This window comes from Seriola dumerili, unplaced genomic scaffold, assembly GCF_002260705.1.
Source record: "Seriola dumerili isolate Sdu_G_001 unplaced genomic scaffold, Sdu_1.0 BDQW01000110.1, whole genome shotgun sequence".
NCBI classification, from domain to species: Eukaryota; Metazoa; Chordata; class Actinopteri; order Carangiformes; family Carangidae; genus Seriola; species Seriola dumerili.
Genome location: NW_019174365.1, coordinates 5,685,080 through 5,707,143, shown reverse-complemented (window position 1 = coordinate 5,707,143; position 22,064 = coordinate 5,685,080). Strand labels below are relative to the sequence as shown.

General features: G+C 44.4%; 1 protein-coding gene across 4 annotated transcripts in view; it reads left to right on the top strand.

Moving 5' to 3' along the window:
- Window positions 1-2,416: 2,416 nt before the first annotated feature.
- The window catches only part of runx1t1 (RUNX1 translocation partner 1), a 59,251-nt gene continuing 39,603 nt past the window's right edge, over window positions 2,417-22,064 (top strand). For all 4 annotated transcript variants that reach the window (XM_022747116.1, XM_022747114.1, XM_022747115.1 and 1 more), the window contains exon 1: window positions 2,417-2,761. In XM_022747116.1, coding sequence (XP_022602837.1) covers window positions 2,734-2,761 — 28 coding nt within the window. In that variant the 5' untranslated portion in view covers window positions 2,417-2,733. The remainder of the gene's footprint in view (window positions 2,762-22,064) is intronic.

Genomic DNA, 22,064 nt, shown 5'->3' with positions numbered 1-22,064 from the left:
GGGGGTATAATCTCCCAGGGAGCCCTTGACGTGAAAAAGCTTCGGAAGCCACTGGCACAGTAGAAAACACTTCGACTTGACCTGACCCTGCTTTTTCCAACCTGTTTTAAAACACACAGATGCTGGCTGCTGCCCAGTCGCCTCCTCCTCCTCCTCCTCCTCCTCCACCACCACCACCACCTCCTCCTCCTCAGCAGCGCTTCAGTCCCGCCCACCGCCACCTGGCTCTGCTGCGCACCGCCGACTGGAGGCAGAGTGCAGCTACTCCTCTTCCCCACGCCGACGGAGAAGCAGAAAACAGGGAGCCCCGAGACCGAGGGTGTGTGCATGAATTTTTCTCCAAACAATCTCTACAATCTCGTGCGACTCGACGTTTAAAGGATTCTGGAGGAAAGTGAGAAGACGAGTAAAAGAAAAAAAAAAACATATATATATATATATATATATATATATATATCAGACGGGTGCCCAGCGCACTACTGCATCCTTCCTCTCCATCTATTTCTCATCTCTCCTCCTTCTCTGCCTCTGTGCTTTTTTTTACAAGACTCCNTATATATATATATATATATATCAGACGGGTGCCCAGCGCACTACTGCATCCTTCCTCTCCATCTATTTCTCATCTCTCCTCCTTCTCTGCCTCTGTGCTTTTTTTTACAAGACTCCCGGCTCTCCCATCCTGCATATCCTCAGTGACTGACCGTTCACTGCAAGCCGCGAGCTGCCCTTATTCTTTTGTCGGAGTTTGAACCACATTTCTGAGCTGCTGGAAGTACCGATACCGCTAGAGCCCCTGAGAGCTGGCCGGACTCTGTAGCTTTCGTCTTGCCGATTCAAGCGGATCATCGAAGGGACCTTGCGCGGAGTCAAAAGGGACTGGAAATTATTTAGCCCTCTCAAACCAACGTACCGCATGGTGGGAATTTCTGCCTCTTTTCAGTGTAAGTAGAGCTCTGTCTTTCAATAGCCCATTGCTTGTATTTTCCCCAGTTACGCCTTGGCTGTAGTGTCTTGTACCCTCATACAAACATGTGTGCGCCAAATTAAGAAAAAAACAAAACAAAAACATGTTGACCCATAACAGAATTTGACATTTTTGATTTGTGCTTTGTTTCGTGCATTTGAACGTAAAGTAGGCAGAATGTGTGGTGCCAAATATCATAGGATTTCTTGAAATATGTAGCCTAGAGAAGTATGTTTTATTTTATGAAATGACAAACCTATTGCAGAAGCGATTCGCGCCTGTGCTGTGTAACAGTGTCAGGGTTACAAACACGTTTCATACTAATGGGAAATGAGCAGTGAGATTAGATTTTTAAATGGATTTACTACCATTGAAGAATTTGAAGTTGTAGATATCGTAACTTTGCTGAATTAACACGCATTTTGTTCAAAACGACCCCTGAGAAAACCATTTAACACCAATAATCCATTCATCTCTGTGAAATCAAAAGAACAATGAGTGGGTCAGTTTGTTGAAATAGGGACATGAACTTGCAGCCGTCCCTGTCTCCATAAAAAAAAAAAAAAAAAAAAAAAAAAAAAAAATTCTCGNCAATTCACGAGCTTGATCCCAGGATGGAGAGTTGTTCTCTGGCAACAGGCAGCTCAAGTTAATGGATCAAGTTTGGTGACACTTTTTATTTTTTTATTTTTTTTTTTAGATCTGTCGAGAACCTTTTTCCACATTATCTGATAATCCCCAGAAAGCGTGGACACCCAAGACTGTAGCTTCTGAGTTTGAAAGCGAGGCGTGTGTCGCCCCTCCTCAGCACGGGATAGACAATCATGTGGCACAGGGAGCTGAGAGTCTGCACGGTTGTTAAATCGAAAACTAAAACAACACAAGGTGAATTTCACTGCCAGAATAAGCTAGAATAATCCCACATCTGATGACAGATTTTCGCCAGTTTTCTAAAAGAAACGACCAAATATCTAGTCATTAATCGTTCTTTTCCAAGAAAGAGTGGTTGTTGATGTTCGCAGTTTTGGTGGAAAGATTTCTGGATGCAGCGACTCTGTCTTCCCTCTGTGTTTTCTCTCCTCTCCTCTCCTCTCCTCTCCTCTCCTCTCGNCTCAGCAGCGCTTCAGTCCCGCCCACCGCCACCTGGCTCTGCTGCGCACCGCCGACTGGAGGCAGAGTGCAGCTACTCCTCTTCCCCACGCCGACGGAGAAGCAGAAAACAGGGAGCCCCGAGACCGAGGGTGTGTGCATGAATTTTTCTCCAAACAATCTCTACAATCTCGTGCGACTCGACGTTTAAAGGATTCTGGAGGAAAGTGAGAAGACGAGTAAAAGAAAAAAAAAACATATATATATATATATATATACATATATATATACATACATATATATATATATATTTATATATATATATATATATATATCAGACGGGTGCCCAGCGCACTACTGCATCCTTCCTCTCCATCTATTTCTCATCTCTCCTCCTTCTCTGCCTCTGTGCTTTTTTTTACAAGACTCCCGGCTCTCCCATCCTGCATATCCTCAGTGACTGACCGTTCACTGCAAGCCGCGAGCTGCCCTTATTCTTTTGTCGGAGTTTGAACCACATTTCTGAGCTGCTGGAAGTACCGATACCGCTAGAGCCCCTGAGAGCTGGCCGGACTCTGTAGCTTTCGTCTTGCCGATTCAAGCGGATCATCGAAGGGACCTTGCGCGGAGTCAAAAGGGACTGGAAATTATTTAGCCCTCTCAAACCAACGTACCGCATGGTGGGAATTTCTGCCTCTTTTCAGTGTAAGTAGAGCTCTGTCTTTCAATAGCCCATTGCTTGTATTTTCCCCAGTTACGCCTTGGCTGTAGTGTCTTGTACCCTCATACAAACATGTGTGCGCCAAATTAAGAAAAAAACAAAACAAAAACATGTTGACCCATAACAGAATTTGACATTTTTGATTTGTGCTTTGTTTCGTGCATTTGAACGTAAAGTAGGCAGAATGTGTGGTGCCAAATATCATAGGATTTCTTGAAATATGTAGCCTAGAGAAGTATGTTTTATTTTATGAAATGACAAACCTATTGCAGAAGCGATTCGCGCCTGTGCTGTGTAACAGTGTCAGGGTTACAAACACGTTTCATACTAATGGGAAATGAGCAGTGAGATTAGATTTTTAAATGGATTTACTACCATTGAAGAATTTGAAGTTGTAGATATCGTAACTTTGCTGAATTAACACGCATTTTGTTCAAAACGACCCCTGAGAAAACCATTTAACACCAATAATCCATTCATCTCTGTGAAATCAAAAGAACAATGAGTGGGTCAGTTTGTTGAAATAGGGACATGAACTTGCAGCCGTCCCTGTCTCCATAAAAAAAAAAAAAAAAAAAGCAGACCAATCACATCACAAGCTTGATTCCCCAGAGGAGAGTTGTTTTCTCTGGCAACAGGCCCGCTCAAAAGTAAGGGATCAATTTGGTGACACTTTTTATTTTTTTATTTTTTTTTATTAAATTCTTGTCGAGAACCTTTCACATATCTGATAAACCCCAGGAAAAGCAGTGGACACCCAAGACTGTAGGCTTTCTGAGGTTTGAAAGCGAGGCGTGTGTTTCGCCCTCCTCAGCACGGAATAGACAATATTTGTGGCCACAGGGAGAAAGCTGAGAGTCTGCACGGTTGTTAAATCGAAAACTAAAACAACACAAGGTGAATTTCACTGCCAGAATAAGCTAGAATAATCCCACATCTGATGACAGATTTTCGCCAGTTTTCTAAAAGAAACGACCAAATATCTAGTCATTAATCGTTCTTTTCCAAGAAAGAGTGGTTGTTGATGTTCGCAGTTTTGGTGGAAAGATTTCTGGATGCAGCGACTCTGTCTTCCCTCTGTGTTTTCTCTCCTCTCCTCTCCTCTCCTCTCCTCTCCTCTCGGGCGTCCTGGAAAGCATTTAGAGAGACTTTGCATTTCAGAGTTTGCATTTGAAAACATCCTCCAAGAGCTCTGTTGCAACTGTCAAACGCATCTTCTCAAATCCATGTGAAGTTTCCATCTCCACCCGCTGCGACTTTGTCATCATCACATAACCCGAAAGCGCAGAAAAAAGAAGCAAGATTCTTTTTTTAATGGAGTGGCGTAGGCTTGAAATTAAAGGGTTCGGGCTGAAGTGGGAATCTTTTCCCCCGACAGGGAAAAGAGCAGACATGCGGGTTAGGGAGGGAGGCTGCTGGGACACAACCTGCTGTTGATGCCCGGCTGTTCTCACGGCTCGGATTAGAGAAGGAGGGAAATATCTCCTGGAAACCCACTGGGCTTTGGACTTTTTTATTTATTTATTTATTTTTTACGCATGCCAAGTAGTCCCATGCAAAGCTTTGAAGGCATCCAAGAGGGTGATTGTTAACTCCCTTTTAAAAGCTTGACCCACTGCTGATGTAGTCTTTGCTTAGTTAAATGTAGATGAAAAGGAATAGAGCTGTTTTTGAACAGTCTGTGTTGTGTATTAACAAGAACACAGTTTATATCAGTATTTCAGAATGAGAAAATCTTGTTTTCTGTGAGTCCAAGTATTTTTATTGAGCTGTCATGATGCATATGTAGTCCATATACATGATTAATTTAAGTTATCCATATGGAGATTCAATCTTTTTTTATTGTCAGTATTAATTGTCATTATTAATTATTATTTACTGCAGTGGTCATACTATTCAAATTGGTGTGTTGTCTGTTGTTTTCTTCCATTCTTTAACCACTGGGACTTCCATTAAAGTAGTGACTTGACTGAAAAGACCATTACCTGGAGTGTGTGTTTACAGAGATAAAGTGAGAGAGAGAGAGAGAGAGAGAGAGAGAGAGAGAGAGTAAATGAAAGGTAAACAAAGCTGGTGATGAGGGGAGAGTAAATGATAAGTGCTGTTTGCAGGTTACCACCATGTGTGTATGTGTGTCGCTGCATACACGTGCACGACTGTGCACACTGTATAAATAAACAGGCTTGTATTAACGTTAGCTGCTAACTGTGGTTCAGGCTCTGCAGCATCAGCTAGTAGCACTTCCCGGGGCCATCTGCCCAGCCACCAGCCTGCCTCACACCTGTCCACCCCCCCCCCCCCCCCCTCCCTCCCCATCTTAATCAGGATATAGGGTCAAATGCATCAGACTGCTGCTCGCAGACACGGACGTGGCCTTGCAAAAATGATGGCAGCCATTTTATTCTCGCCTTCACACACACACACGCACACACGCACACGCACACACAGAGAGGCACGGAGACACACAGAGACACTACATATCCCTAGCTGGCAGGTTGAAAACACTGTGTGTCATCAGCACACACTAATGTGGTGTATGGATGACACACACACACACACACAAAGTCACTTTGCTTTGATTATCTGCATTTTTCCCTTTAGTGCTTTTTGATGCTAACCACAGCTAATAGCTTTCTAGTGGTTTATATTGCATCCAAACACAGAATTTAGATCACAGCCTCAAACAATAAATTACTATTATTTCAGCTGATTTCCCCGTCAGCACAGAGACACAGTGAGGCTCCGGAGCTGTGATGTAATTACAAAGCGTTTCTTTTAAGTATGACACACAGACGTTTGGATGTGGTCCAGGTTTGCTTTATGGTGAATAAGCGATGATGACTCAACAGAGTTGATATGCCAGCTACACCTTGAAGCCCCCGGTATCAGCTGCATTTATATAAACTACTCTCCCACCAGAAGCCTTTTTATTCAGATGGCTTGGTATTGGATCATGCACCATGTTGCCCTGTATTGTTTGAGTATGCTCGCTATATCTTTTGTCTGGCAGGTTGGTCGTATCATTTTAGATACTAGCACAATCTTTAATTTTCCTTATTTTTTTAACATTTACTAAACACAATTAGTTAGCAGATTATTTGAGAATGAAAAAAATCCGTTGCAGCCCTCACTGGCTTTGCTGTATAGTATAAATGCTTTCTGAGTGAGTCGGCTTATGGAAACATAACTACAGTGTCCTGTAGTTGAGTCCAGTCTGGAGGTTTTGTTGCTGTTGCCTTTGTAAAACTTCCAATATGAATCATTCAGAACACATCAGTGTCAGTAACTGAACTGTAATATGTATGAAGATAAAGATTGCGGGGTGTTTTGAAATACGTACAGGTTTCATTTCAGAGTCAGAGGCCAAATGTCAGCTGTAGAATTAGATACTAAACCCACTGTTCCATGCACTCCTTCAAGATGTATAGATCTCTTCTGATTATTCAGAGCCGTCTGTTACCAAGTCCCAGAGTGAATTATAGATGAAATTGGAGTGTGTGTGTGTGTGTGTGTGTGCGCGTGCGCGCGCATGCACAATCATATACACACGTGCCCTTGTAGATCGATAGACCCATTGATGGTTATCAGCGAGAGGGCAGTTCTCCTCACTGCTTATTGAATTTCATCACCCATGAAAGAGCAGCAGTGGTATAAAAGGACTTGCAGGTGTGTGTGTGCGCGCGTCTCAGTGTAGGCTATGCATTTTTGTGTGCGAGTGTGTTGTGTATGCACATTAGTGCACGCTCTCCCCTGCTCACAAAAGCAAGAGGGCTTTGCTTTATTGTAGCTGTGAGTTGGCCTTTACAGGGGCCTTATTTAATGTCAAAGTCAACAGTGAGCACTACAAACTGATTTTATTGGCCTTGTTCGTGTTTTTACTCCAGATAACATGAGACTTATAGGGCAACTGAAGAAGAGGCCAATAGGGCAGAGGCTGACAATTCATCATGTTTCATAGATGCAGTAAATTCTTCACAGGTTTTTACACTTCAAGTCATTTAGGAAACAAATGGAAAATCATATAGATAGAACTTCAGTTCCTGATTTCGACCGCAGTCCAACTTTTTCTTCTTCCTTCTTCTTCAGCTGTGTCATTAAAGACAGAGAGCTGGGTAGTGTAGACCTTCAGCTGTCCAGGTGTACGGCTAACAGTGTGTACCACTGTTCCTGGTTCTCAGGCTAAAACACACACACAGATAGACATTTGCGGGGCAACATAAACACACACACTGTCCTCTCAGTCCTCTGTATATAGACTGGGATTGAGTTGCTAATTAACTTCACTTTCTCTAACTGTATCGCACACAGGCAGACTGCCACACACACACACACACACACACACACACACACACACATACACACACAGAATCTCTCTCTTAGGCTCCTTCTCATGATGTCTGTCCCCTCGCTCTCTCTTTCTCTCTCTCTCTTTCCCACTGTTTATTTTCCTGCCTCCATCTGGAGTCGGCTGATATTGTAATCGCCCTAATGCACATTGCCTTCCCCTCTCTCACACACACACACACACACAGGCGCACACAGACACACGCACAAACACACATACATACAATGTGCCATCCTGACAAGCCCCCTTTTCTTATTCCAAAAGATAAGCCACTGGATGTGATTCTCTGACTGTGTGTGTTTGTGTGCGAGTGTAAGCGCACATGCAGGTGTCTATACAGTATGTCTAAAGAATACAAAAGGAGACACACACACAAAAGTGTATTTCTCCCCGCTCTCCGCCAAAGGTAACGATATTGAATGGGAGCTTCTCAGTGATGTGGACCGGCGATAATGTGGCCGAGTGAAGATGTTACCCGTTATCGCTCACCTCCTCGATACTCACCTGTCACGCAATTTACATTTAAAGACTAGACAGTGGAAGGGACAGGAATTCAGGGGTGGTAGAGGGAATGTGGTTGTGTATGTTTATGTGTGTTTTTACATGTCTTTTGTTAAGGTTGGTATGAAAAGTGTGTACACGTGCGGGCGAGTGTGGAAAGAGATTATTGCACTTGCCATCTCTAATAGCTTTTGTTTTGTGATTCAGCAGAGGTTTGGGATGATGGAAGGTGGGACCACACACACACACACACACACACACACACAAATGCTGAGGACACACAGACAGGTTTGATTGATGGGGAGTATGAGCTGTGAAACTGTGCGATTAGGAGCCTTTTTTTTTTTTTCTCCCCAGTTCACGAGAGGACAATTGTTGAAGAATAGACCAGCTTGCTTTGCTACCAGTCCATAAAACCTGCCCATAAAAGTCGTTTTTGTCCTTGTGTGTGTGTGTGTGTGCGTGTGTGTGTTTGTCTGTCTGTCTGTGTGAGAGAGAGAGACACAGAGGGAGAGAGGTGGAGGGGTGGGCTCAGACCGACAGCTCTTAAAACAAACAAACAGGCAGGCAGAAAATCAGACAAATTGACAAAGAGAGACACAAAGAAAGAGGAAGTAGATGAGAAAGAGGGAGAGCGAGGGTGGGGAGAAACTCACCTCAGCCCCGTCACGCTTTAGCGGTTTTAATCACCTAAGCCCAGGTTGCTTACTGCATAAAAATCCTACATTGTTAACGTTGACCTGCAGGAGCATGTGAAAATAATTCTCTTCCTGCCCTTCTGTTTCTGTCCTTTTTTTCTTTTCTTTCTCTCTTTTTTTTTTTTTCAATGGCATAATTTACGATCACCATCCCGGCTTATCAGCTTGGATACCCTCGATATTTGATTTACAGCTCCGTTCTCTCACATTAATTTTGATGTATGGATTTGGACGGTACACTTTATGAAAAGGGCAGCCACTGGAGTGGAGCCTCGGCTAGCCTGGTAAAAAGAAGTGTAATTAAGATCAGCAGACAGGGAGAGAGAGAAAGAGAGAAGCGCGGATCAATAGATGCAGACAGTGGACCCTCTGTTTTTTTCCCTCCGAGTATTGACGTGTTCAGTCAATTACAGCCAGAGAGAGGAGAAGAGATGGGGATGTAGGAGTCTGTGTGTGTGTGTGTGAGTGTGTGTGTGTGTGTGTGTGTGTGTGTGTGTGTGTGTGTGTGTGTGTGTGTGTGTGTGTGTCTCTGTTTTTTTCCCTCCGAGTATTGACGTGTTCAGTCAATTACAGCCAGAGAGAGGAGAAGAGATGGGGATGTAGGAGTCTGTGTGTGTGTGTGTGAGTGTGTGTGTGTGTGTGTGTGTGTGTGTGTGTGTGTGGAGATGCGTGTGTTCACATATTGTGAATGTCTACACCCGTGCGTGTGTATGTGTGAGTAAGTGCAAACAGCCAACACACATCTGCGTTTAAGATGTGTCTCTCTAATATTCATAATAGAATACAGTCAACAACTGCAGAGCAGACATTTCCACTGTTGCACTAGTTGCTCCAAGCCTTTTATCTAACATCAGCAGACACAACCAAATCATTGTTTCCTCTCTTTGCTGGTTTAAACCACACCGCTGCAGCCAAATAAATGAGGCCCTTCTCTTTTGTGGTTGAATTTGACTTGCATGATGGGTATTGTAGGAGGAGAGGGCTTCCAGCTGTTGTCGGTTAGTGTCACAGACAAACAGGGAGATAGGACAATGGAACGACGGTCGCATGCTCCGTCCGATTGTCTTGTTGTCAAACCGACAGCAGGTGCCTCAAGTGATAAACGCAGAGTGTCAGTTATTTCAAGGAAGGGCCATTTTAGAAATTGGTTCAAAGAGAAAGAGGAGAGTGGCAGCGGAGACAGTGGGGGTTACATAAAGAAATGGAAGGAGCTGGTCCATTTTCCCAAAATGGGGCCAAGTAAAAGCCCCATTTTGTTTAACTTGTTGTCCATCCTGTCCCCAGTACCCCCCTCCCCCCTCCTTCATCCCCATCCAACCTGCAATAGCCTGAATTGTTGCTAGCCACCCCGCTAAGTGTTTGTATGCTCATAGTCAATACAGTGTTCGCCGGGAACAAAATTACAGACCATTTTATCTCAACAAAAATGATATTTGATGGCATGACCACCTCCAAAAAAAAAGAACATTATGCTCAGAATAATCACACTCACTGGGTTTTTTCTTGAAGGGGATAAAAAAAAGTCCTGGTTTTCTGGCTGAAAATTGTGGTTAAGTAAAGAAAGCTGCTGTAATTCAGTTGGACACGGGGATTAGGTGTGAGGCTGGAGCTGTGTATCGATGAATAGATAGAGATCTCAAGAGCTGCCTCTCCTCAGATGTGTGTGTGTGTGTGTGTACGCGCTTGTGTGTGTGTGTGTGTGTGTACCGGCGGGCCTTTGTGTGTGTGTGTGTGTGTGTGTGTGTGTGTGTGTGTGTGTGTTACAGAGTGAAAACCTTGGAAGTGGGAGAGATGGAGTGCAGTATGATTCATCAAATTCTACATCTATCTATCTATCTATCTATCTATCTATCTATCTATCTATCTATCTATCTATCTATCTATCTATCTATCTATCAAAGATCTATATGTCTCTCTCTGTATGTTGTGTCATCTGATATACATTCATGACCCCAGCTGCTCTTATGGATTTGCGATTGACAGCCCTTTCATCAAAGCATCTGTTCTTTCCCTCTGTTGTACTCTCACCATATGGACATGTCATCCTCAGCTGTGCGTTTCATAGTAGCATAGATGATGTGTCTCCATAGTAACCAAACTCCACTTTTAGAAATATGATATAAAGGATGTTTTCGGTCCCACATGTGCATGATGTCTACACACATTGGTGTCTGTATTGCAATGTACCTTGACATTTATGGTGTTTCATATCAGGTTAGTCGGCGTGGTGGTGAACTTGTGCGGACTTGATATCGCGGCACACTCTGAAGTTTTATGGCTCCTACAGTGTACGGACGTGTTTGTCTTCTCTACATGATAAAGCCATTTGTGGAAGAATCCAAGCTTTTTTTTCCAGGATTTAAACAGCTCCAGATTGCGGTAAAAACTCTTTAGTCCTGGTTACACTGAGAGTAGGCGCAGAGCAGAGGAGGGAGAAGGGCTCTCACGGAGCAATAAAAATCCAGGAGAGAGCATAAATCCATCTCCCCTTGTAAGGTCCGAAATTTTTTTGCAGATGTTTCAAGATGTTTGGCCCAAGTGACGGTAATTTCTTACCCATCTGTCTTCTCTCCTCCCCCTTATGTCTCTTTATCAACATCTGGTTTTCGGTGCAGCAGGGAAACAAGTATCCTTTATAAGCCAAGGGTTCGCAGTTCCCCCTCTGCTTGTGCTATTAACTTATCCTCAACTACTGCTCTCTCTCTGTGCACACATATTCACATATGCTAACCATTAGAAAGTCATACCATTCAGAAAATGTAATAACTTTCAGTTAGAGGGGGAGATAAAGTATTTTGGCTTTTTTCGTTCTCTCTTCATTTTTTCCATAACTGCAAAGAATTTGGGGTTCTGGTTTTTATGCCTCCCCTGTGAGAGGACAAATTACTGCCTAGATGTTAGTTTGAGGATGCTTTAGTGAGAGGAAAGCCTCTTCCCCTTAAGCATTTGAGTAGGACCCTTGGGTCTCTGTCTGCACCTCGACTACCCATTTAGGAGTGAAGAGCATAAAGCTGCTGCTCAGGGTGGTAGAATCAGAGACGTGTCGCATCAATTCACTTGCAGGAGGAAGACGGGTTTATTTGGGAATAAATGCACACAAACATTTCTTGCTGCACACTTGAACAGCGCAGCAAAACCAAGACCATAATTTGCTATTTCCTCTTTGGCTGTATTAAATCGTCCACGTATAATTCACAGCTGCGCAGGGATCGCGTATTGTGGCGCAGCTGCAACTTCAAGTTTGCAAATTTAACCATCTCACACACAGGCCTGAGCTACAGGCCTGTGTACACACACACACACACACACACACACACACACACACACACGTCATCTACAAACGGATACACAGGTGTGCGCTCACCGAATCGCTCTCTCGCATGCTCACAGACAGTAAGAAGTTGAATATTCAGACAAAGACACGCAGCATGGCGCCATATGGCAGACTTGTCAATCTAAAATGAAGGAATGCAGAGGGAGCTGTGAGGGTGTCATGTAAGGTGGTGTATGTCAGTGGTGTGTATTTGATGGGGGAAGCAGTATTTGAGGATTATGTGGCGCAACATATTACAGTAACATAAATTCACAGAAATCTTCTTGTATGCACAAACTCAACCACATAGCCTTGTCCTACTTTCTATCATTTAGCTGCTTAACAAAAGCACGCTGAGCTCATTGTTACTGCCAATTGTGTTCTATTAAATAAGTGTTTTTACTGTTGCACAATTCTTTGAGACGTAGTCTCATAGAATTTTAAGAAATGAAAATTAACACTAAAGTACAACGTCAAAAACATTTGAAGACCCCAGCATGGACCGCATCCCCCGCACGGTCGCTGCATTTGCATAAAACAAGGGTCTTTGGTTTTCCCACTTTGCCCAAGGCTACAAGACACAATCACACAAAAACATGTGCCCACACATGACAGATGCCCCTTACTGCCAAAGACACTAATGCATTAGTCGTGCACTGCCCCGGGCTTTTGCCTGGTAGGACAATAACAAGACCGAGTCACCAGCTGATGAGAGGTGGAGGACGCACAAATACACTGGTTCAAGCGCATGTGTGTGTTTAGACTGAGCCCATGTTTATTAACCATTACCATATAAAATGGATTACACTTGTAGCTAAATATACTCGGTTTTAATAATTCAGTGCAACTCCAAAACACACACATTTAATTGTTTGAATATGCCGCTATTTTAAGTTTGTGTGTACAAGCACTGATGCAGCTACAAGGTTGCCAAAAATCTCTGTGCAGGTAGTAGTGTGTTGGGATGAGGATTGAGCCTGGTGATGGCTGCTTTTGTGTTGAGCAGACCTCTGTTTGCTCACTGTGTTGAATGTGTATTTGAGCGTGAGCGTGTGTGTGTGTGTGTGTGTGTGTGTGTTAGGGGCGGGTGGTATCTTCATGGGGAATTGATTGCAAAGGATTAGATTGTGATTACAAAAGGGGGGTGGGGAGACAAAAGTGGAAATTGGGGAGAGAGAGAGAAAGAGAAAAGGTGACAAGGAGAGAGGTGCAGCAAGGTGAAATGGGGAGACGAGATAGGAAAGAGATGAAGATTTTGTACCAAAACAAGATATCCATCATGCGAGGAAATCAGGTGCAGACTTTGTCAAAGTCATTGCTGGAACAAAAACTAAACTCATCTACTTTTTTGGCTCAGAAACATCTGTATGTTTGATATACTGAATAAAGATTTCCTTGTAATAATCAGGACATTAGTTTTGAATTAGCTAGTCAGCTAGTGATTCGACATAATTCTTTTGGACTAAACACTTGTATGTGTTGAGAGCACAGGCTGTCAGACTGTAGGTACCAGGGCTTAGTCAGACCAGTGGGAACAATCCAAAAATGGGATTCTTGTGTTTTAGAATGAAAGCCAGGTTATTAGGCAGGGTGAGTGAGGTTGCGGCTCTGATGTAAGCCTGTTTGCCTGCGCCAGTTGGAGAACAAGACCCTGAAAATAGAGTAAGTGGGAAACGGAGAGGAAAAGCAAGTGGGACACATTTGTGAGCGACTCTAAACCGCTGGAGATAGACGCCAGGAGCCACAGAGGGAGGGAGAGGGAGATGGAGGTAGTGACAGACAACAGGGAGAGAGGGAAAGAAAGAAATAACCCCGTACAAGATGTTAAACAACATTTATGAGTTTTCAAATTGCTGAGCTCGGATGCAAGCTTCAGCTTTCAGACCTCTAATGTGTTTTTGAGAGTCTCTGTCTCTCTTTCAGGCAGCTAAACGGCTTCTACGCTGGAAGCTTTTCAGCATTTGGGGAAAAATAACATATGAAATCAGTCAACCTATATTTAACTAGTCCATGTCAAGGAGTTCACTCAACAACCCTTAACCACAGCTACATGCGAGCCACACTATACACTATATATAGCTGCTCTACTGTAATAGAAAATTATAGTGCAAGTGGGAATTAAGAGGTCGGGAAAAATGCTGTATTCATGGTATGTGGAAGAAAGCTTGTAAAATTATAATAAAATGTGAAATAAATAGCCTGCAGCTAATAGAACTTCTTGTGTTTCAGATGAGTGTCAGTGTGAGGCTGCCTTGTTTCATGAAGATGGATAGAGAGGCGTGCAGTTTTTTTGGGTGCACCAATTTTTAATTTATTGCTTCTTTTCATTTAAAATGTGCCAGCGTTTTTATTCACACCCTGCAAATTGGAATCTGGTTTGCAGTATGAATGTGACAGTGTAAGAAATTTACATTCATGAATTTCCAGATCTTAAAATAGTTAATTTACAGAAACCTGAAATTTCCCTGAATGTATCTTCTAATACAGAACTGAATCATGTGGTTCTTCAGTGAAAGAATAGACATACAAAGTACACAAATAATTCCCGCACAAAATACACATATCCACATACACACTCTGACATCCCTCCATCAGTTCCGATGTTGCTGAGTGGTTTTGATTTAGGAAAGGTCAGACGGTCCCTGTCCGTCTCTCTCTGTAACGTCTGAGAGCAGCAGTAACGGTGCCCCAGTGCCAGAGGAAGATGCAAAGACACAGTGTTTTATTTTACCAGCCAGACCCATGGCGAGAAAGGTGAAGAACACGGGTTATAGAGAAAAGGGTTCATATTTTTTCTAGTCGATGTAGTCGTATGATAGTCACATAGGTATATTGAAAGAGGTATTAGTCACTGCAATCATTGCTGGCAATAAAATCCATAGTCTGTGTAAAAATACATTTTTAAATTCAACAGTCTGAGTTAGCCAATCCTGCTTTCTCTCCCTTTTCTCTCTTTCCTTTCTGCTGTCTGCCATCGTCTCTTTATCTTTCCGCTTCCTTTTCTCTCTCCGTCACTCCAGTAGCAGAGGAAGTGCTAAAAATTGCACTTTAGCACTCACCTATCTCTGCACGGCATGTGTATATTTGCATGTGCATATATGTGCACATGCGTGTGTCCTTTGACAGCTGGGAGAGCATATCTGCTGCTCTTGTTGTCATGGAAACAGTGGGCACTGCGTGTGTGTGTATGTATGTGTCTTTCGCTGGAGACCCCCCAAAACAGAGCAGAAGGTCTGGCGAGGAAGACCAGGGCCACATTCAGACCTCTCTCTCCCTCTGACTTAATCCACTTCTTCCAGTGTTTCAGTGTTTGTCTCCATGGTTTGACTCCCATCAGTAAATACACAACTGCTGCTCTGGTTTGACTGCCCCAGGCGGTGTCTGAGGAAGACAGATAGGACAGTCCGCTTACCAAGGGCAGGAGCCAGGACGATGGGGTCAGGTCCAGGGCCACCGGTCCCACCGGCTCCCTCTCACCCCCCCTTCCCTGCTCCATCAACTGTCCCCCATCCGCCTTCCATCCCACAATTGCTGTTCCAGCTTTAATTACTTGAAAACAAGTAAAAACATCCTGGACCTGGAGAGAGAGAGAACTAGTGACTGAGTCTATAATGTGTGTGCGTGCTGCTTTGTGTGCATTGTGTGCAAGTCATGGCGTGTTTTGCATGGGAACAAGACATTTATCTCAACAGGGCAATACTGTCTTCCACACAAACACACACAAACACTGTCCCCTTCACACACATCCTGACCCCGACCAGCCAACCATCCCCACCCTTCTGCTCTCCCTTGCTCCCTGGGTTCCCATCCTCTCAGCTCCCATCCCCCCCTCCCTCCCAGGTTCCTTCTGGTTCCTGACCAGCAGGGCTATCTCTGGATGGCCGGTGGTTCCTCTCATTCTGCCGGCCCATTGTGTGGCGAGTTGGGCTGGGCCCTGGGCCCCGGGGGCCGGGAGGGGAGCCAGGAATGGCCTGGTTCCTGTTGCTGTACTAGTTAAAGGAACTGTGGCACCGTTTCCATTTGTCCATCATAACTGCTGTGAAACTGATTTTAGGGCTATTTGTGTGGAAACAGTTATAGCTATGTAAGTTGCTTCCCGCATTTTGAGACAACTGTGACTTTGATAAGGAGAATAGAGCAGTTTTATTGGATGCCTTGGGTGTTAAAATAACTTAATAACACAATTTGTTCCACAGCTGTTGCAGGACAAATGTGTGTTTTACATGTAGTAAATGTCCTAAAACAAATGGCTTTCCTTTGAGTCAGGATTCTGAGGAGAGACTCAGAAGCAGGTACATTTACATACAGAGCCATGGCAGACATTTTTCATGATATGAAACAGATAATGTGAAGGTGTGCAGGGAGTCATCCATCAGGCTTTTTAACAACTTTTTAGAGTCTTTAAAATGACTTTTCATTTCACACTAACAAGTGTGGACAGCAGTATTTTTTAGGATCATTTGGTACCTTATGGCCCAATACTGACTTCATCAGCAGCCAAGCAGCAATAATTAGACATAGTGAGGACAACGATACTGAGATGAGTGGCCTTGAAAAGTCCCTTTCTTTTCCCCACCCTTAAGAACAACTCGCAGTCGGCACACTTAGTGTCTTTGTCACTGAGTTGTCAAATGTGATGAAAACACAATTCAGTGCCTGCATGTGTACCTTGGATGTCTGCACAGGGTGTCCTCTGGTTTTGAAGGTACACACACACACACACACACACACATTTAATTCATCACACACTCACAGCCACAACCCCAGTTCCCTGTGGCAGCTCCAAGTGTGACTTCAGTCCACTCTGCACCTCTCTTTGAGTTTCTCCCCTTTGAGACTCCAGGCTCACTGTGGTGTGGCTCAGTGTGGAGCGCTACACTAGCTAGTGCACTCGGTTAATTACGACTGCCAAGCCTGGCTGTCACAGCGATTCACTATGGGAAGAGAGAGAGAGAGAGAAAGGGGGGGGGGGGGGGGGGGGGGGGGGGGGGGGGGGGTTGGCAGGTGTACAGATGTATCGTTAGCGCCACCTAGTGATGCAGAGAGAAGAGAGGAGCAGCCCCTTCTCAAGACAGACTTGAAGGGGAGTTGATTTTGACAAACTGTATGTCATTCTGTCCGTATTGCCACACATTTTTCTTTCCCCTTGTTTTCTTGTTTCGCATCTCTTCTTCTCAAATGTCTCCTTCTGCTTCCCTCTCTTCTCTCCGGCTTCTATCTTGCGCCTCAGTCTTTCAACACCCCAGCACTCCCCTTTTCTTCCTTGCTACGTTTTTTGATTTTTTTTTCCTTTTTCTTCTTCTTCTTTTTTTTTTCTCCCTGTCGCCACTTCTCTTGCCGATGCCAGTTGTGCTGTCTCGTGTACTGTTGCAACAAATCAAGCGCTCCATTCATCTCGCGTCATCCGTGTTACAGGGAACTGGAAATGTGCACTCTCTCCCCTCCTCTGTCTCCACTGACAGCAACCTCTCCACTTTATCATCGGTGAGCAGATCAGATTGGAACTGGGCCAAGTCACTCAGTGCCGGATAAATGCTAGGTGGCCGTGAGTGAGGATTTATAGGACTGGTTGAGGTTGCCCAAGCTGGAATGAAATGGCATAGAGGCCTATCATGATCATATGGTTTATTTGCTGTTGATCCTCGAGGCGCAGTGGGGGGCGGGGGGAATTAAAATAAAGTTCCCAAGACTCTGTGTAAAAAGGGTTGTTGGCTATATTGAGAGTTTACTGTTTCCAGCATCTGTGTGCAGACACATCCGATCACGTGTGAGTAATCTGCTGCTATTTTGTGCCTTCAGGTGAGGAAAAAAATGGTTTCTGCATAACCATTAACAACTCTTACGGCAGTTAACCGACTGGTTTGGTAGCAAGCAGCTGAGATTGGAAGAATTCAGCAACCCATCCACCCACTCGCACGCACGCACGCACACACACACACACACACACACACACACACACACACACACACACACACAGGCCCGCACACATGAAGGCACCCACAGCAAAAAAGTCATTTGTTCTACCTCATTAGCATGTATTGTGGCGAGCAGGCGTAACACACTGAAAGGTGAAATGGGTCCGCCATGAATAGCACACCAGTCGGCAGAGGAGAGGAGAGGAAAAGGAGGGGGGAGGAGAGCGAGGGGGGAGGAGGGGAAGAGAGTGTCCAGATGGCTGGGGACCTGCCGCACACACAGGGAGTCTCTCACTCGCTTTCCTTTTTTTCTCTCCGCTGATTGCACCGTTTCGACTGCGCTTGCTTTCACTTGCTGTCTTTCTGCAGCCCCTTCTTTTTCTCACTTCCATCAACACACACACACAAAGGCCAAGCCCATATGTAACCTCCCTTCCTCCAGAGTTGTTGCTCACATGCAGCCGTTGTGTGCACACACACACATACACACACACAGAGGCAGTGTGTGACCAGGAGGCAGAGTGCAGTTGAGTGCAGCCCAGTGGAGCGCCTATTGTGGCCCATTGCACTTCCACACAAGCTGGTCCACTTCTTTCCTCCTCTTCTCCTTTATATCTCTTTCAGCCACCTCCTCCTTTCTCTTCATCCATCCTTCCTCCCTCCACCTTGTCTTGTGAGCTTCCTATTTCTATAGCTGTCTTGCTTCTCTTCTCTTCTCTTCTCTTCTCTTCTCTTCTCTTCTCTTCTCTTCTCTTCTCTTCTCTTCTCTTCTCTTCTCTTCTCTTCTCTTCTCTTCTTTATACATTCACTGATGAATACATGGCCGTCAGTATACCCTTAATTAAAGGCTTACACGGACTGGAGTTTGTTCGATACACTAACTGTCCAGCTTAAAGTCTGACACATTTTGGACAGATTTCACAGAGGCTCTTTCTTCGGTTTGATGACTGGGGTATGAGTGTGTTTGATATGCAGTATTGAGACTCTGTTTCTGGCGAGTTACATCAGATTGCACTAAAGCTGAGGCCATCTTTGGTCGATCCTTTGACAGTGAAAGAGGAACGAGGGAGAGAAAGTCGCAGGGAGGAAGAGTACTGACGTTTGCCCTGATGTTCCCTTTCCTTTTCTCTTTGTATTGTGTAGGGCTGCCAGGATATCTGTTCATTTATCTTCCCATCTGTGTGTGTCTGTGTATCAGTCTGCCAGTCTGTCACTAACTCTCTCTTTCTCTCATCCCTTTTTTCTGATTCCCTCTCCCCACCTCCCTCTCCTCTACACTTTTGCCTCCTTTCCCGTGTCTCTCTCAGACTATGTCTTCCCTGTGTGTCTGGTGGAGAATCAGTAATGGTCTCCACTGGGGTGTAAACTGTGTGAGGTTCTGTGCATTCTGTAGGCTTGGCACACAAACAGACGCACACACACACACACACACACACACACACATAGACCAACACATCAATTTTAGACAGCACACAAAAGCAGGGGTTAGTGGGCAAGGAAGAAAGGAAAGGGAGTAGAAGATCTGTCTGGGTGTGTGGTGATGTGGTGTACTGCTGTGTCAGTCCAAACACAACCCTGTATTTACATCCTTTTGCTTCTACACTCTTTTTGCATATTGCTAGTTCTAGTTCCTGCCCCCCCCCCCCCCCCCCCCCCCCCCCCCCCCCCCCACCACTCTCCCTACTTCACATCGCCCTTGTTGCTATTTAAACCTACAACATATCGAGTGGCCCAGAGGCTTGTCACATGGAGCTTCAGTGTGTGTGTGTGCGTGAGAGAAAGAGGTAGCATTTTGTGTGTGTGTCTCACTCCATCACCCCCACTATTTCAAGTCCCACCTCATTTTGACTCATCATTGAGTGGCCCTCCAAAAGCTCTATTGAGTTTACAAGTCTTCCACAAAAAAAGTTCACTCCCATTCTTCTTGTGAAGCCAACTTACCCCCCCCCCCCCCCCCCTTACACACACACACACACACACACACACACACCACACACACACACACACTCACTCACACTAACACCTTCATAGTGGTGGCTCCGTCCCACACAAAACAGCATTGATGACTCCAATGAAATCTACCTTAGCAAAACGTTTTCTCCTCAATCAGCATTGGTGGTGACTATTCAGTTTGTTAATGCGACTCTATGAAGACAGGCCTTTTTATTTGCCTCCTGTTTGAATTTAAGCACATATATTAACCCATATACTAGAGATATGACTCTTTAAATAGTCTGAATAGAGGGTGGGGGGTGGGGGGGGGACTGGTAAGGAGGCAGGAAGGAGACGAGGGGAGGAGAGGACTATGCTTGGGATTCACAAGCTTACTTAAAGCCACAGTGTGGGTTTCTTGACAAGTTGAGTTGTTTAATACTTGCATAAAGTAAAGCCATGATGCCCATTCAACAGACACACTCACACACAGAGAGCGTAATTTTAACACAGCACGACTCATATCCCCTACAATTGTAAATGTGTATTTGCAATGCGAGAGCCTCAAATGTATTTGTCCCTTTTTAACAAAAGTGTCCAAATGGCAGGGAATGCCATTTATAACAAACAGGTGAAATTATGGTATTACAAAACGTTAGACCAATGCAAACAATCATCACTATTTGGCCTCTGGAGTTGTTGCAAAGCTTTTGTTGCTGTCAGTTGGATTATTGTGTGTTTGGCAAGCCTCTCACTAAAGTATTTTGTTTTCTTGCCTTACGTCTGTTGCTGTTTATTACATGTTTTTGTTGCGCGATGAGATGGTGAAAGTGGGAACTGATTCCAGGCAAATCTGGGAGGAGGAGAGGAGCGGAGAACAAATGACTTTGAAAGAGGCTTTCAGCATGCTGCAGCACTGCGCTTCCACACATGTGAGATGATTTCATTGGTGCTTGAGCCAATAAATCCTTATCAGGCAAAAAAAACAAAAAAAACAACATACTAAACACTATACTGACTGAGCACGTAGCCTGTCTGGCATGGGCGGGCAGCGGTGAGCATGGCGGGAAGTTCCTGGCACTAGGTTGAAAATAATCAATAGCAGATCTTTGATTACAATAACTGGAAGGTGGGATATGAAGTTTGATGAAGAACTAAATCCGTATGTATCAATGTCTTATTATGAAGGAAATACGAGCTTAAAGAGGAAAGATACGGGATATGATGATTCGTGAATGTGAGTCATTTTATGGCCGCAAGGTCTCAGGGGAGCTTGTTAGAGCCATTGTTTTATTTATCACACACCACACACGACACACAGCACACACAGTACACACACACCATTCTCCCTCTCATCTGTTCTCCATCTCATCTCTCTTGCATGTCTGTATTATACTGTCTTTATCCCTTTTTCTTCTCTTCAACTGCCATTACTTAAGGCATTTTCAGCAGCACACTAGGACATGAAAGCTTGTTGGCTCGCTAATAATTTAAGATGCTTATTGCTCCTTTCATCTTCACTGTGTGTAAGGACACCACACACACACACACTGACACACAAAAGGGTATGGTAAATGCAGTTAAAAGGGAGGATCTGGCGGAATTCCGGTTGCCATTTTTGTTTTTCTTCCTTTTTTTCTTCTACCCTTTCTGACCGAGGACGTGGATGTTGCATGAGTTGTATGAATGTGTTGCTGGTGTGTCGGCCTGTGTTGTGTGCATGTGTGTGTGTGTGTGTGTGTGGTGTGTGTGATGTGTGTGTGTTGGTGCTGTGTGTGTGTGTGTGGTGCTGTGCGTGCGTGCGTGCTGACGTGCGATGCTTAGCTGTTGGGTGGGATTTGGGTGGGTGGTGAGTGGGGGTGGTGCGTGTGCTGCAGATGCCTGCAAGTCTGACAGGGATGTTGAAAGCCCAGACAATGTTAATCAGACTGTTGGATTTGATGGCAGAGCAGAAGAAGGAAAGCTGAATGAGAGAGATGGGAGAGTGAGAAGAGAAGAGGCACTGGAGGGGAGGAATGAGGGGTTGAAAAGAAGCGCAGGCTTTTTAAAAGACAGAGTGAGAGATGGGAGAGGAGGAAAAGTGGAGCGTGCTGGAGGAAGAGGAGAGTATGTGGAGAGAAAGAATGAGGAAGAGACAGGAGAAAATGACAGGAAATGGTGCAGTGATTCATTTTTCTAACTGCAAAAAAAACCACTGCTGAGAATCGTCCCAATCCATTAGTTTACCTTATACGGAACTACACTAAAGTTTGAGGCCACTGAACAAGAAAGATAAATGTTTCCTGTTGGTTACTGGACACTTAGCTTATAATGTGTGAAGTTTTTAATTCCTTTTTTTTTTCCATATTTTAGTACAACCTTTGCCTGACCACTGTTCACCCTCAGGTAGTACATTGATATCTGCCTGAAGTATCATATAAATGTAAACTAGGTGTGGAAAGCCTAATTGAAAAATTCTACATTGTATTTTCCTTTCTAATTATTTTACCCATTATTTTTGCATTATATTTTCCCGTACCTGGACACCACCAACTGATTCGGAAAAATTGGAATTCTTTCAGATTGATATAGAGCCTTGTAGCC